Below are 15360 nucleotides of genomic sequence, written 5' to 3'. Positions count from 1 at the left end.
TATTTCTTTAAAATACGTTCCTAGTTTTAAAAGTATTACCTATCATTTTTTTAAAACCACCATATCGAGGCACCTCTTTTTCACGTTGCCCGTGCTGTAGGAGAACATAAAGACAGCTCGTTTTAGGCAACATACAGTCCACCAAAGTCACCTGCTTCTCTGTCTCCACTCCCTCTCTACACTGCAGAAGTACTAGGTCTTGATTGTGTCTACTCTACTGGAAGAACACGTTGCCTACCATGTGGATAATCTGAATGTAAAAGGAGACTGGGATATACAGGCTGGAGACCACATCAGGTGGCTGGGTCTCCTGAACACTGCCCCCACACACAAATACATCCCAGGACACTGGGTATCTGGGATAAATCTCTATTGAGCATCTAGCATAGGGCCCGTCACCTAGTAGACAGTCACTAAATAATTGTTGAAAACGTGATTCCTGTTTAACACATTTTCTACAACCATGGAGATCTCCACAACTGACGCAGGACAAAATGTTTCTGCTTTGAACTCTAGCCTTTGGGTCCAGTGGGATTTATGAAAAGTGCCATATCTAGAGCTGAGGATGAAGAATGGAAGAGAATACGATCATTGCTGTCTCCAACCTTCACCAGTGGAAAACTCAAGGAGGTATGAAAATAACACGAGTTTTAATTAGAAACTTAAAGAATGAATCTGGTGGGGACATGTAGAAAGTAAGATCACAGTCCCTTTCCAAGGGGTAGTCCGCTGAATTTGAGCTTCCTAAAAATGGTCTTATATCTTTATGTACATAAAAGACATCACAAAATTCTTTATAAAATGTCACTTATTGTTCCATGCCAGGTAAAGTCATGTCCTTCTGGGACTTGTGTCTGCACACTTAACAATGGGTGGTGTTGTGTTTTGTGCTTAGATGGTCCCTATCATTGCCCAGTATGGAGATGTGTTGGTGAGAAATCTGAGGCGGGAAGCAGACACAGGCATGCCCGTCACCTTGAAAGAGTAAGTAGAAGCGCAGCCATGGGGTTCTGAGCTGTCATGAACCCCTCCAGCTGCCTGCCATGAAGCTGATATTCCTGCTGTTGGGTTATTCCAGTGACCAGACAAAAGGATGGCTGTGGTATTGCAACTTCAATGGGTCTCCCAAGATGGGGCAGTTCCCAAGAGGAGGTGGGGCAGCTGGAGGAAAAAGGTCTTCTCCCATATGCACATGGGCAAGGATTTACTTATCCATTAAATTGTCAGCATGAATGTTCTGGAAGACTAAATGTATACTTTAGGGGGGAAAATGTGTGATTGTACCAAAGTTTTAAGCATGGCGTGTATGGGATGGTAAAAGGGGAAGGCACTTGGTATCTGTTGGTTGGCAGTGAGTAGAGTGGGAAAGTTATAATGGAGAACTTTGAATAACTTTGACCCTTTCATGGTTTTTCTAAGGATATCAGTAGAATACTAAATATTAAACATTCCCACCACTGCTTTTTCCTCCAGTCTTAAAGAGACAGGGTGCTATAAATGCTATAGGTAAGGTAAACCTATTATTTGCTGTCTACACTGGTATGTGCTTCAATCATGCAGGAACAACAGGTGTAATCTGAGCCTGTCCTGGGCAGACCAGGGATACATGGTCACTCATCTATAGGAATTTCCAAATCAATTTTTAGTGACTTTTTTTTTTAACCAGGATATTGTCGGTCATTATATTTTACTAAAATGATTCTGCCGTCAGGGCAATCTCAGCTCACAAGAGCTGGGGATAGTGAAATTTTCCAAAGCTTGAGCAGGGAGTGTAGAGAATAAGGACGATATTTCTAGGAGCTCAGAACAGGGTGTTGCTGTTCTGCGAAGTGCTGAAGAGGAATCAGCTCTGGGCATAGAGTCTGCAGTCAGGCAATGTCACCTGTCTTGAGCCCCTTAGGAAGAGTGAATTTTTCTACTCTTGTTCTGCTGAAGCAGAGGGCTTACACATCTTGTATCATCCACACTCAACACATGCTACTGTAGTTGTATGATAGTGGGTCTCTGTCTTCCTATGTCAGGCTCCTTGATCCCAGAGGTAAGTCTAACTCAGTTGAGTGGCTCCATTACCCCCAGCATAGGGCCAGCTGCGTCACTGGCACCTGATAACCACCTTCAGAGGGAATGTGATGGGAGATGATCCAGTAGATAGTTCTCAAAGTCTGTGGCTCTTTGTCTGTCTTGACTGGACATGTGGGTTTCCTGTTGCACATATAGTGGAAGGATGGTAAAGAGGTGCTGATTTTAATTTTCCACATCTTTCTCCACTTAGTGTCTTTGGGGCCTACAGCATGGATGTGATCACTAGCACATCATTTGGAGTGAACATCGACTCTCTCAACAATCCACAAGACCCCTTTGTGGAAAACACCAAGAAGCTTTTAAGATTTAATTCATTAGATCCATTCATTCTCTCAATAAGTATGTGGACTACTATTTCCTTTTCTCTCTCTCTTAAAAATAACTGCTTTATTGAGATGTAAATCACCATGTAATTTATCCATTTAAAATGTACAGTTTAATGGTTTGTAGTACATTTGAAGATATGTGTGACCATCACCATTTTAAACTTTGAAACTATTTTTGTCCATCTAGAGACCTCATACATTTTTAGCTATCAACCCCCTGCCACAAACCCTGTCATCATATGCAACCACTAATCCACTTTCTGCCTCTATGGATTTGCTTATTCTGGATGCTTCATAGAAATGATATTAATTTGTCAGGGTTTTTTTTTTATTCTCTAGTTCATGAATTTATACTTTAGTCTGTATTATTTTCTTTCTTCTGCTGGCTTCAGGCTTAGTTTGCCCTTCTCCATTTACTGTGTTGTGGCATGAATGTAGATTATTGATTTGTGATTTTTTGTTCTTCTAAATTTACACATTAAACTATGAATTTCCCTCTGAGCACTTCTTTGCTAAAAACCATGAGATTCTGGCCTATCACATCTTAATTTTTGTTCAGCTCAAAACACTTTCTATTTGCCCTTTTAACTTCTATTTTGACTCATTGGTTACTTAAAAGTTTATTATTTAACTTCCACATATGTGTGAGTTTCCCAATTTTCTTTACCTTATTGATTTTAGCTTTATTCCATGATGGGTGACAGAGATACACTGTGTTATTTCTATCTTGACTACCTGCTGTTTCTTGAATGGCACGATTAATTTAAGCAGCAGATTATGATTTGGGTTATTGTAACAGACTCATCCAATAGATAAAGGCAAAGAGATTAGGGCATTGAGTTTTGTTTTTTTCATTATTCGAAAGATGCAGAAGGGACTGCTGATCTCACTGCTGTAGTGGTGGTCCCTATGCACAGACCTGCCCTTGCTCAGCCACTGGCCTGACAGAGGGGCAAAAGTCATAGAAGGAATGGCTTCCAGTTGAGAACCTTGATATATTTTACTCTTCTGATTGGTAGAGAAAATTAGAATTGCTCCAGGTAAATTTTGCACATTCACGATGGTTTCATTTTCTGTTGTTTTTTTTCCTACAGAAATCTTTCCATTCCTTACCCCAATTCTTGAAGCATTAAATATCACTGTGTTTCCAAGAAAAGTTACAAGTTTTCTAACAAAATCTGTAAAACGGATAAAAGAAGGTCGCCTCAAAGAGACACAAAAGGTAAAATGTGGAGGTAGTTATAGGAGGATGTTTAGTTTTTCATAATTTTTTAGGTAATATACATATGATTGGTGCACTTCCCTGTATGTTTTTAGAGAAAGATTTTAACACAAAGAGTACTTATGTTTAGAGCAAGATAATTCATTTGGTAGGAATGCAGAAAGTGGAGTTTGAGGAAGAAGATATGAGAATGAGTCAGAGAGAGCACTTAAAATTTGATATCAGGCACAAAAATTAGTATGCCATGGCATAAATATTATTCAGATAAAATTTTATCACATCACTTCCCTTCAATAAATTGTCAAATGATAAACATTACTGTTTGAAAATATATTTTACCGGTATTATGCTTTCTCTAGATCATAGATTGGTAAAGAGTCATTTCAAGTACAAGCCTGTTATTTTACACATTCTCCAACGAAAGACCCTATCAGGCCACCTGCTGAAACGTAGTATGTGTTACATTTGAGCCCTCTCACAGCCTCAAGTGAACAGGGGTCTTTCATGGGAATTGAGGCTGCAAGGCTGGCTAACTCACCTTGCTTTTATGAGCCCTAGATTGCAGCCAAAGGATGTCTGCAGGTCAGGGAGGCAAGAAGGGGTAACCCAGATGTCACTGAAGATAGTATAGATTTTGGGAATGTTGGAGTATTTGAAGATGCTCCCACCAAAGCTGCTGATAAGTTCTGGAAATGTCAGGAGAATAATCTTTGTGCACATTGGTGAAGAAGAAGACAGAAGAATAAAAGGTCCAGGACTTCTTCACGGGTATGCAGTTAGGACCAGGGATAAGACCAAAAAGATTTGTTTCAGGAAAACATCCTGCTTTCCAAGGATTTAGATGGATTTTTTTTTTCCACTGGGGACTCAGGGAACACCCGTCAGATTTCTGGTCTTCAAGGGGTCATATTCTCAGAAGGGAGGTTGAGGACTGCACTTCTGATTAACTTCTGACTTCATGAGTCACTTTCTGTCAATAAAATTTCTCTTTTTGCTTCTAGCACCGAGTGGATTTCCTTCAGCTGATGATTGACTCTCAGAATTCGAAAGACATGGAGTCCCACAAAGGTAACCAAAGTGTGCTTCTGGGGGCTACTTGTGGGGCACTCAGAGGGAGGGCCTTGTTCTGAAAGTGTGCAAGAAGTATTCCAGGAAGATGAGAATTTCTGCCACATAGCAGAACGACACAGGTTTGAATGTTATAAATGGTAGCTGGAGGCACTTTCTGGAGGCATGCAGGCATAGATGGCCATATTCTAAGCTTAAAGGGCAATGCTAAGGAAACCTGGCAGGCCAGAAAGAGTCAGCGGTCTGTGGATCACCTACATAAAACCAAATGCCAGTTCTCAGCCTCCTCCAGATCCACAGAATTAAAGTTTCTGCCTGGAAATGTATTAGGTTTCTGCAAAAGTAATTGCGATTTTTGTGATTACTTTTAATGGCAAAAAGCGCAATTACTTTTGCAGCAACCTAATGCATCTAACACCTAATCAGGAGGCATGCTGTCCAAATAAGGGTGATTTTAACTGGCAATTTTTGGTGAAAGTGTGTTCACCAGGTTAATCGACTACAAAGTTATTTTTTCCTTTGGAATGGATAAGTAACTTGGGAAAACCTCCGAGACTGTGTAAATATCCTCTTTGTCTTCAATCTTTCACCTACTAGTTTTACAACCCATGTATGATTTTCACTGAAGTCACTGTTACTATGACAGTGGCAAAATGATGGCCATGTTCAATTTCAAGCCACCAAGATTTGGCAATCATGTCACAAAATTCCTGAATATTTAATCATTGGTTCTAGAGAGCAGGAGTAGGCTGACTTCAGCATACCGCTTTAAATATGTCCATGTCCATGTCTACATCTACTTCTATCTGTCTATCTATCTATCTATCTATCTATCTATCTATCTATCTATCATCTATTTATCTACTTATTGATTATCTATCATCCATCTATCTATTCATCTACTATCCCAATACAACTTGCTGTGATAAAGGAAATAGCCTATTGTTTTAGTGTTTCATCTAGAAATCACTACACACATATAGCTATTGAGCACTGCACATGTGGCTAGTGCCACTAATGAAAAATTTTAAATTGTATTTAAGTTTAATTGAATAAAATTTGATTTTAAATAGCCACATGTCGATAGTGGCTACCATATTGGACAGCAGAGCTCTAAACTTTGAGATAATAGTTCAATTTTGCATCAGTATCATCAGGTTCATGGTAACTGAATGCAATTATTAGATAGTTGAATTTACCCACAACTGCATCACAGAAATCTTCACTGGCAAATCACAGTTCTGTCGACATTTCTCACACACCTTTCATATTGGTTTTGGTTGTGAATTACATGGTTGGAACAGGCATCATATTTATTTCTGTGTTCCAGGTCTCTAAATGTCCTAATCCAGTCCTGATCAAACAGACCAGTGATGGACCATCCTGAGCTTCTCTCAGGAGAAAAATCAAGAAGGGGGCAAACTTATAATCACAGGAGCTTATACTATTTTAATGCCATTCATCAGACTACAGTCAATCACCACTCATCTAGCTTTTTGTCCATCTTCAGTTGCTCTACATCCTGAGATAGTCAATTTTGAGACCTGTAGCCTACATCTATCACCTGATGCATTTCAAAGATATAATCCATACTTCTCAAGCTGGGCTAGGCACACAAATCACCGCATCTTGTGAAATTCAGATTTTGAATCAGTAGTTCAATGGTGGGGTTTGAGATTTTGCATTTCTGTTTTTGTTGTTGTTGTTTGGTTTTGAGATGGAGTTTTCGCTCTTGTTGTCCAGGCTGGAGTGCAATGGCACGATCTTGGCTCACCATAACCTCAGCCTCCCTGATTCAAGCAATTCTTCCACCTCAGCCTCCCGAGTAGCTGTAATTACAGGCATGCGCCACCATGCCTGGGTAATTTTGTATTTTTAGTAGAGACAGGGTTTCTCCATGTTGGTCAGGCTGGTCTTGAACTCCTGACCTCAGGTGATCCACCCGCCATGGCCTTCCAAAGTGCTGGGATTACAGGTGTGTACCACCGTGCACAGACTTTGCATTTCTAATAAGCTTCCAGATGCTTCTGACCCATGGACCACACTTTGAGTAGCAAAAGGTGGTCTGTATTCCAACAGTGGTCTCTTAAGTTCCCTCAAACATATCTACAGGAAAGGTCCTTTAGTTTCCATACATTTAACCATTAATGTTGCAAATTCTCTCAAAGTTTGTCAAGGTATATTTTAGCTATAATAAATTACATTTTTCTTGGGAGAGAAGACTACCCCATATTAATTTACAATAAAGTACTTTTAGGATCATTAAACGAGCACACCCATAACACTGAGTATGTTATGCAGAAATGCTTTCTCTGGAAATTACCTAGCTGTGCAGATGGCAGGGATGGCACAAGGAGGAGTGGATGGCCCACATTCTTGAAGACCTTGGGGGAAACTGGATTAAAATGATATGCCTTGTTCTGGCTCTATAAGATACACATCCGAGTGAAACCACCTCCAGTGAGACTCTGAACTGCTTTTCTATTTTTTCCCCTAGGGATTTGAGGGCTTCACTTAGATTTCTCTTCATATAAACTCTGATGCCCTACATTGATCTGATTTACCTAAAATGTCTTTCTTCTCCTTTCAGTTCTGTCTGATCTGGAGCTCGTGGCCCAATCAATTGTCTTTATTTTTGCTGGCTATGAAACCACGAGCAGTGTTCTCTCCTTCATTATATATGAACTGGCCACTCACCCTGATGTCCAGCAGAAACTGCAGGAGGAAATTGATGCAGTTTTACCCAATAAGGTGAGTGGATGATATGTGGAGAAGGAGGGAGGAGGTGAAACCTTAGCAAAGTTGCCTCCTCACCACTTCCCAGGAGAATTTTTATAAAAAGCATAATCATGATTCTTTCACTAACGCTGTGTAGGAAGGCTCTAAAAAGAAAAAGAAAGAAACATAGGGAATGGTTGCTACTGGCAGAAGTATAAGATCTCTGTTAAACAGTCCTGGCCCTGGTTCATCTGCTTTCTGTTATCACAATAATGCTAAATAAAAAACATCCAAAAACCTCAGTGGCATCTAACCATAAGCATTTATTGCTCACAAGTCTTGATAGTGAGCTCTGGTGATATTGGCAGGACTTGCTCTGGTCTGGCTGTGGTCTGATGGAGCCTGGCCCTGGGTGCGCTGTGCAGGCTGACACAGCTCTGCCCCACACGTGTCTCATGTTTCAGTCAGGTAACCACTGGTGAAGAAGCAAGCTAGGAACCAGGGTATCTGACTCCTGAGCTAAACTCTTAAACTCTATAATATTGCCTTTCAAATATAACACCAAGTACTAGGTGCATATCAACCGTACTGTTTTCAGACCTCTGCCAAAACTCAGATTCTTTGTGGTATGAAGAGACGGCTTTGGGGCTGGCCTGGGTGTGGCAGTGAGATGAACACAAAGGGATGTTCTTCAGAGATTACAGTCCAGCCCTGAAGCAACAACTAGGAGACTGTTTCAGCAAGTGAGGACAGGGCTGTGTGGAGTTCTATCCTCTTTATAACTTCCACTAGCACTGAAATCATGTGCTCTGATAACATCCAACCAGAACCTTCTTTTGTCATATTTGGGATAGAAAGGAACTAGTTTGTCCTCAAATTATTGATAGAGATTTTATATAATATAGTGCTTCTCTCCACATTTTATGTATATAACAGAAGTCCTGTGTGTGTGTATATATATATACACACACATACACACACACACACACATATATGTAATACAAATCCTGCTTAGTAATTGTTTTTGTTTGTATATATAACAAAAAGAGTTATGAAGCAGGACTTTGACCAATAGTCCTTGTGTGGCACAGAGAATTTGCTTTTTCTATCTGTTTTCACTTTCTTGGTTACAGACATGTGATCTCTTTTTTGAAAGGTGACAATCACTTTGTCATATTTTATTTGACGCTAGTGGTCATAGCCTATTAGTCACGTTTGTTTCCATGAGAAAGAAAAACCACTAGACGGTTATGCTAAGGACTTCACACCCTGGGGAGAGATCGGTCCTGAATGTCTCCCGCTTTCATAACTCCTCCACACATCTCAGTGGGCCATTGAGCACATCAATGAGCATGACAGTTACTAAAACACTTTATGAGGGTGGGGGAGGGGGGAGGGATAGCATTAGGAGATATACCTAATGCTAAATGACGAGTTAATGGGTGCAGCACACCAACATGGCACATGTATACGTATGTAACAAACCTGCACATTGTGCACATGTACCCTAAAACTTAAAGTATAATAATAATAAAATTAAAAAATAAAAATAAAAAAATAAAACACTTTATGAATGCTATGATCCTTTACCAGTATGAGTTATTCTCTGGAGCTTCTAACATGTCAATAGTACTGCATGGACTGAGTTAAAAGTTAATTCAAAATCTCAATTTATCCAAATCTGTTTCTTTCTTTCCAGGCACCACCCACCTATGATACTGTGCTACAGATGGAGTATCTTGACATGGTGGTGAATGAAACACTCAGATTATTCCCAGTTGCTATGAGACTTGAGAGGGTCTGCAAAAAAGATGTTGAGATCAATGGGATGTTCATTCCCAAAGGGGTGGTGGTGATGATTCCAAGCTATGTTCTTCATCATGACCCAAAGTACTGGACAGAGCCTGAGAAGTTCCTCCCTGAAAGGTACAAGGCCCCTGGGAAGGGAGCCCTCCCTGAACCAGCCTGGTTCAACCATATTCTGCCTCTCTTAATCTACAGGACAGTCATGGGCTTGTACAATCATTTGCTTGTCTTTTTACATTTAAAAGTTTTTTTATCATCAAATTGATCATTGTCACACCTTACAAACCGTAGACTAGATAAAAGAAAACTACAGCCAGCCACAGTCCCAGCAACTTAAGATGAAGGTCATCAGTTATGTCCTTATGGGTTATGTGTCCAAAATATAAGGACTTTTTTAAAAACACATGATCACAATGCTATTATTATGTCCCACAAATGAATATTTTTTCCTTAATATAATCAAATATTTAGGAGTCAAGTTTGAACAAAAAACATGGGTCTAATCTTCAAAGAATTTATAGGTTAGTGGAACAGATAGACAAAGAAAGCAGTGATGATACTGCTTTGCATTGGTACAGTAGCATCATATGCCCGTGTAAATTATCTGACTTAAACTATTCTATGGAGGTGTGGGGGAGAAAGAGGGAGAGATGGAGAGAAGAAGAAGGAGGAGAGAAGGAAGGATAAGACAAGATAGGAAGGAGAAGGAGGAGACTTAGAAAAACAAGAGAGGAGAGGAGAAGCAAATGCAAAATAACAATTTCGTAATAGTGCAAGACAATTTCTTCTTCTCCTTCCTCATGACCAACATAAATGTGAGGCGAGGGAGGAATTTACTTTTCCATCAGTCAGTCTCATCACTTATGTGCCTTTTAAAGTGTGAACACATCACCACCCTGAATATAATCTGAGTATTTAGAAATAAATATTCTTTGCAACACTGTTTATCTCCTCTCAACAAGACTGAAAGCTCCTATAGTGTAAGGAGAGTAGAAAGGATCTGTACCTTACAATTCTCATAGCAAAATATGCATAGCAGGATTTCAATGACCAGTCCACAAAAGTATCCTGTGTACTACTAGTAGAGGGGTGGGCCCTAAGTAAGAAACCCTAACATGTAACTCTTAGGGGTATTATGTCATTAACTTTTAAAATATCTACCAATATGGAACCAGGTTCAGTAAGAAGAACAAGGACAACATAGATCCTTACATATACACACCCTTTGGAAATGGACCCAGAAATTGCATTGGCATGAGGTTTGCTCTCATGAACATGAAATTTGCTCTAGTCAGAGTCCTTCAGAACTTCTCCTTCAAACCTTGTAAAGAAACACAGGTCAGTCAATTTTCTGCATAAATAATGTTTTATTAAGAATTATTTTAACTGAAGGGTCTATACATTTAAAAAAGAATACACTCATTTAAACTTTTAATAATTTGTTCTATGGGCCAAGGAATCTATTTGGACCCATCTATGATCTTTAAGGGTGCTTCAATTCTGGCATTCAAAAGCTGTAGCATTAAAAACATCATGAACGCCAATGTAGATTAGCATGGCATGACTATCTGCAGTCTCCCTGAACTTGAGCAAGGTTTAAATTCAGTTTCAAGTTGACTGGAAAGATGGGGAAGTATTTTGCACAATTGTGAAGTGCAATTATTATCTTGTTTTGACTTTTGAATGGTGATCTTCCTTCCCAGAACTTGTAGAAGCTTTCTCATGACAGTGGCTCCCAACCACTAGCTGTACATTGGAATCACCAGGGAGCTTTAAAAATTCATGATGCCTGGGACATCTCAGAAATTCTAAACTAATTTGCCCAGAGTGTGGCTTTAAAAGCTCCCCAATTGCTTCTCATGTGAAGCCAAGGTGGAAAATGACTAATTTAAAGTATTTCTATTGGATATGAAGGACTACCACAGTCCAAGGCCATACTTACTGACCTCACCTTCCAGTTGCCTAGCTCTATCCAACTGGGATCCTTTTCAACCCAATTATAACTCTATTAATCTTCTTCCCTTTCTTCTCCTCATTCTGTTCTTATCTTTCAAGACCTAGTTCAATTCTCAAGCTCCTCCAAGGTGTCTTCTCGACCTAGTCCACAGCTCATTTACTCCTCTGCTCTGTTATTGGTTACCGGAGACTATTATCATATAATTTCATAATTTGCCATTAAATCATTGAATTTTGTTCTCTATATTTTCTCTGTATCTAAGAATGTCTTCTCCCTATCCATTAACAATATCCTCTCATTTTATTCCTTTTAAAATATCCCAGTGGTGCCTTGCAAGCAACCTCATCTAACTCAAGCATTTGGGCACTTGGTAAATGTTTAAGGAGTGATATGCAGTCAATTGGCTTGCATACAAATATTAAGGTTTTTAATGTGAACTTTAAACAAAGTGACATTCATGTATTTGCATGTGTGTGCATGTGTGCACATGTGCATGTCTGTCTGTAGGGAAAATATATTCATGCCTTTTGAAAATTTTTAAATGATAAGGTGTTACATTTAAAAAAGATTTGGAATCTTTTCTCTGAAGAAGTTAAAGAACAGATGTCATTGATTCATATTAAGCAAGACCCTATAAATCTTATTTCTAGGTCTCATGTATTTATTAAGCAAATCCACCCCTTAAGCAGGCATTCTACATAGGAGAGGAAGAAGATAGAGACGGTTTCCATATTATTTCCATATTCCACATTATTTGTGGCTTTAGGCCAGCTATGTAGCTATCCCGTATTTGTGCTCAGACAGAGGACTCAGCCCTGAGAGAAAGTGGTCCTCTGGCACACCTGGGATGGGGAAGGTACTCCCTTGGAAGTCCCAAGCTTGCACTTGGTCTCCATGGCAATTTTCTTGCCCATCACTCCATGGAGATCAGAATATCACTCTGTTGTGTTCCCTCAACACTGAAGCAGTGTCTCAATAAGAATAGGGCTAAATGTTGAGTCAAAACACTGTAGGAATTGAGAGGTTCCCCACTTGCGCTACCCTTGGAAACCAAGAGAAGATGTTAAAAAAATAAAACGATAATGCTTCCTGAAGGTGTCTTCCCATCTTTACACTAGATGGGTTCAACTGGGAGAAATTACTGGTCTCTGGAAGTTGAAGACTGTCCATATAATTAAAATGTATAATAGGTACTCAGGATTACCTTTCAAGTTTCAACATATACAAAATTAACTTTATATAACTCTTCAAAAATAGTTTACCATTATACCTAATAATCTGGTTTAAATTTTTAAAACTCATCCATTTTACTTAAAATTTAAATCAAAAATAACACAGGTTCCCATGAATTTGTCTCAGGTCAGGCTTGGCACAGAATAGTTGCTCCATAAATATTTTGTTAAATGATAGATGATGAATGCTCTCACTATCCAATCTTCACACATCTTATAGAGTAAGCATAAAGAATCCAAGATTTATAGTGCTGAAAGCAGTTTTTATATGTTTACAAAGCATTATTGTCATTAATGCATTTTTTTACTTTGATGCTATACTTTCTACTTTTGCTTTATTTAATGCTTCTCAATATGCTTGTTTATCTGTTGCAGATCCCCCTGAAATTACGCTTTGGAGGACTTCTTCGAACAGAAAAACCCATTGTTCTAATGGCTGAGTCAAGGGATGAGACTGTGAGTGCAGCCTGATTTCCCTAAGAACTTCTGCTTTGCTCTTCAAGAAAGCTGTGCCCCAGAACACCAGAGATCTCAAATTGCTTTGTGAACAGAACCCTGAAATGAAGATGGGCTTCATCCAATGTACTGCATAAATAACTGGGGATTCCGTACATGTATTGAGCTCTCTCACAGTCTATATAGAGTGTTATACTTGGTAATATAAAGGAGATGAACAAATCAGTGCTGGGGAAGTAGATTTGGCTTTTCTGCTTCTCCTAGGACTATCTTCACCACCCCCAGTTAGCACCATTAACTCCTCCTGAGCTCTGATAACAGAAAAAACATTTCTCAATAACTTCATCCACAATCATTAATGAAAATAAGAATTATTTTGATGGCTTGAACAGTGACATTTATATCACATGTTATATCTGGAGTATTCTATAGTAAGTTTTATATTAAGCAAATCAATAAAAACCTCTTTATAAAAGTATTATTGGATACTTCCCACACATTAATGAGAAAACTATAGAACCGATGACAGAGAACCAACAAGCAAATATTTAGATCATTGTAATCACTGTTGATGTGGGGCCTTTGTCAGAACTCCAATTTGATTATTAACATAGGTGAGAGTTAATCCACTATGACTTTGCCCATTGTTTAGAAAGAATATTCATAGTATAATTATGACATTTTTGACCAGGCATATTGGCTCATGCATGTAATCCCTGCACTTTGGGAGGCCAGTGCACGCAGATCACCTGAGGCCAGGAGCTCGAGACCAGCCTGACAAACATGGTGAAGCCCCATTTCTACTAAAAATACAAATATTAGCTAGGTGTGGTGGCACACGCCTGTAATCTAAGCTACCCAGGAGGCTGAGGCAGGGGAATTGTTTGAACCTGCAGTGAGCCAAGATCATGCCACTGCACTCCAGCCAGGGTGACAGAATGAGACTGCATCTCAAAAAATATATATATATGACTTTTTGTTGCACATATATTTAGTAACATACAACTGAAGCCATTATTATATTATTAGTTTTGATTTAATGTTTTCAGCCCATCTCCCCTGATATTTCTGGGAGACAGGAAATGTTTTCTTACATTGCTTGCATTCTGTCCTCAACTCCCAACTGTCTCAATGCAATGAACACTTAATAAAAAACAGTTGATTGATCAATTGATTGGGCAACAAGGCTAAAAGTACTCATTCCTTTTCTTTTCCTATTTCTTCCTTTATTTTTCCTTTCTGAATAATTTAGTCCTAGAGCCATTAGGTGGGTGGCAGCCAGATGGTGGCCAACATTAAGGTAGAGAAGAGAGTCATGGTGGTTCCAAGTCAGAGACCAAGTAGGATGAGGACCAAGTGAGTGTTCATATGGAAACAGCCTGCCTGGGTGTGGGAGTCCAAGCAAGCAGAGAAGGGGTCCACATAGAGGTGTGGCCTACAAGAGCAGCCATAGCCTAAATATGGCATGGAAAACCCACACAAGGTCAGGAGGGCCTCCAGGAGTGGAAGGGGATGGGCGAGGTTTGGCTACATAAAGGGGATTTATCAAAGAAGTAAATATATTAAGGATGATGGAAGCCAGGCTTCTCACTTTTGCAGAAGGGAGTCACGGATTCAGAAAGGGAGAAAACTAGCAGGAATCCCATGAAATTAGATTGGAGTGGATGTACTCGTGTATACTCATACCCTTCTAGATAGACAGATGGGTAGATAGGTAATAGATAGATAACAGATCAATGACAGATAGGTAGATAGATGTAAATGTATATGTGTGTTTGTGTGTGTGTACAAAAAAATTTAAAAACCATATATTTCCTAGTTCTCTCCACTGATAGGGCTAAGTAACAATGACATTTCAATAGCAATGAGCACACTTAGTGCCAAGATCTTGGCTTATGAATACCATTTACCACCGAAGGGAACCAGAGCTCTTTAGAGAAATGCCTGATTCCAGGGCCAGGTTGAGAATGTTCAAGACAAGCCTAGGACACATTTTGTGCCAGGAAGCAAGAAAATGTTCACATGATTTCCAAGTAATGTTTGGAAATGATATTTGAAAAAGACTTCCAAATGATAATTCCAAATTATTTCCAAATGATATTTGCAAAAACATAAAGACTCCACCAAAGAACTATTAGAACTGATAAACATATTCAGTAAAGTTGCAGAATACGAAATCAACATACCAAAATCAGCAGCATTTCTATATGCCAATAGCAAACAATCTGGCAAAAATAAAAAAGTAATCCCATTTACAATAGCCACAAATAAAACTAAATACCTAGGAATTAACTTAATCAAAGAAGAGAGAGATCTCTATAATGAATACTGTAAAACACTGATGAAGGAAATTGAAGAAGACACAAAAACAGAAGGATATTCCATGTTTACATATTGTAAGAATCAATATTATTAAAACTGTCCACACTACCCAAAGCAATGTACAGATTCAATGCAATCCCTCAAAATACCAATGACATTCTTCAAAGAAAT

General features: G+C 39.1%; 2 protein-coding genes across 2 annotated transcripts in view; one reads left to right on the top strand and one right to left on the bottom strand.

Annotated features, from left to right (window-relative positions):
• The window catches only part of CYP3A67 (cytochrome P450 family 3 subfamily A member 67), a 28431-nt gene extending 15455 nt beyond the window's left edge, over positions 1-12976 (top strand). The window contains exons 5-13 of the mRNA XM_034964542.3: positions 517-630; positions 896-984; positions 2273-2421; positions 3503-3630; positions 4632-4698; positions 7289-7449; positions 9116-9342; positions 10398-10560; positions 12787-12976. Of these exons, the coding sequence (XP_034820433.2) occupies positions 517-630; positions 896-984; positions 2273-2421; positions 3503-3630; positions 4632-4698; positions 7289-7449; positions 9116-9342; positions 10398-10560; positions 12787-12882 (1194 nt within the window). The 3' untranslated portion in view covers positions 12883-12976. The remainder of the gene's footprint in view (positions 1-516; positions 631-895; positions 985-2272; positions 2422-3502; positions 3631-4631; positions 4699-7288; positions 7450-9115; positions 9343-10397; positions 10561-12786) is intronic.
• Positions 1-15360, bottom strand: part of ZSCAN25 (zinc finger and SCAN domain containing 25) — a 119221-nt gene that overhangs the window by 15392 nt on the left and 88469 nt on the right. The window lies entirely within an intron of this gene.

This window comes from Pan paniscus, chromosome 6, assembly GCF_029289425.2.
Source record: "Pan paniscus chromosome 6, NHGRI_mPanPan1-v2.0_pri, whole genome shotgun sequence".
NCBI lineage: Eukaryota > Metazoa > Chordata > Mammalia > Primates > Hominidae > Pan > Pan paniscus.
The sequence above is the reverse complement of the archived record's forward strand: the minus strand, read 5'-3'. Positions and strand labels throughout refer to the sequence as shown.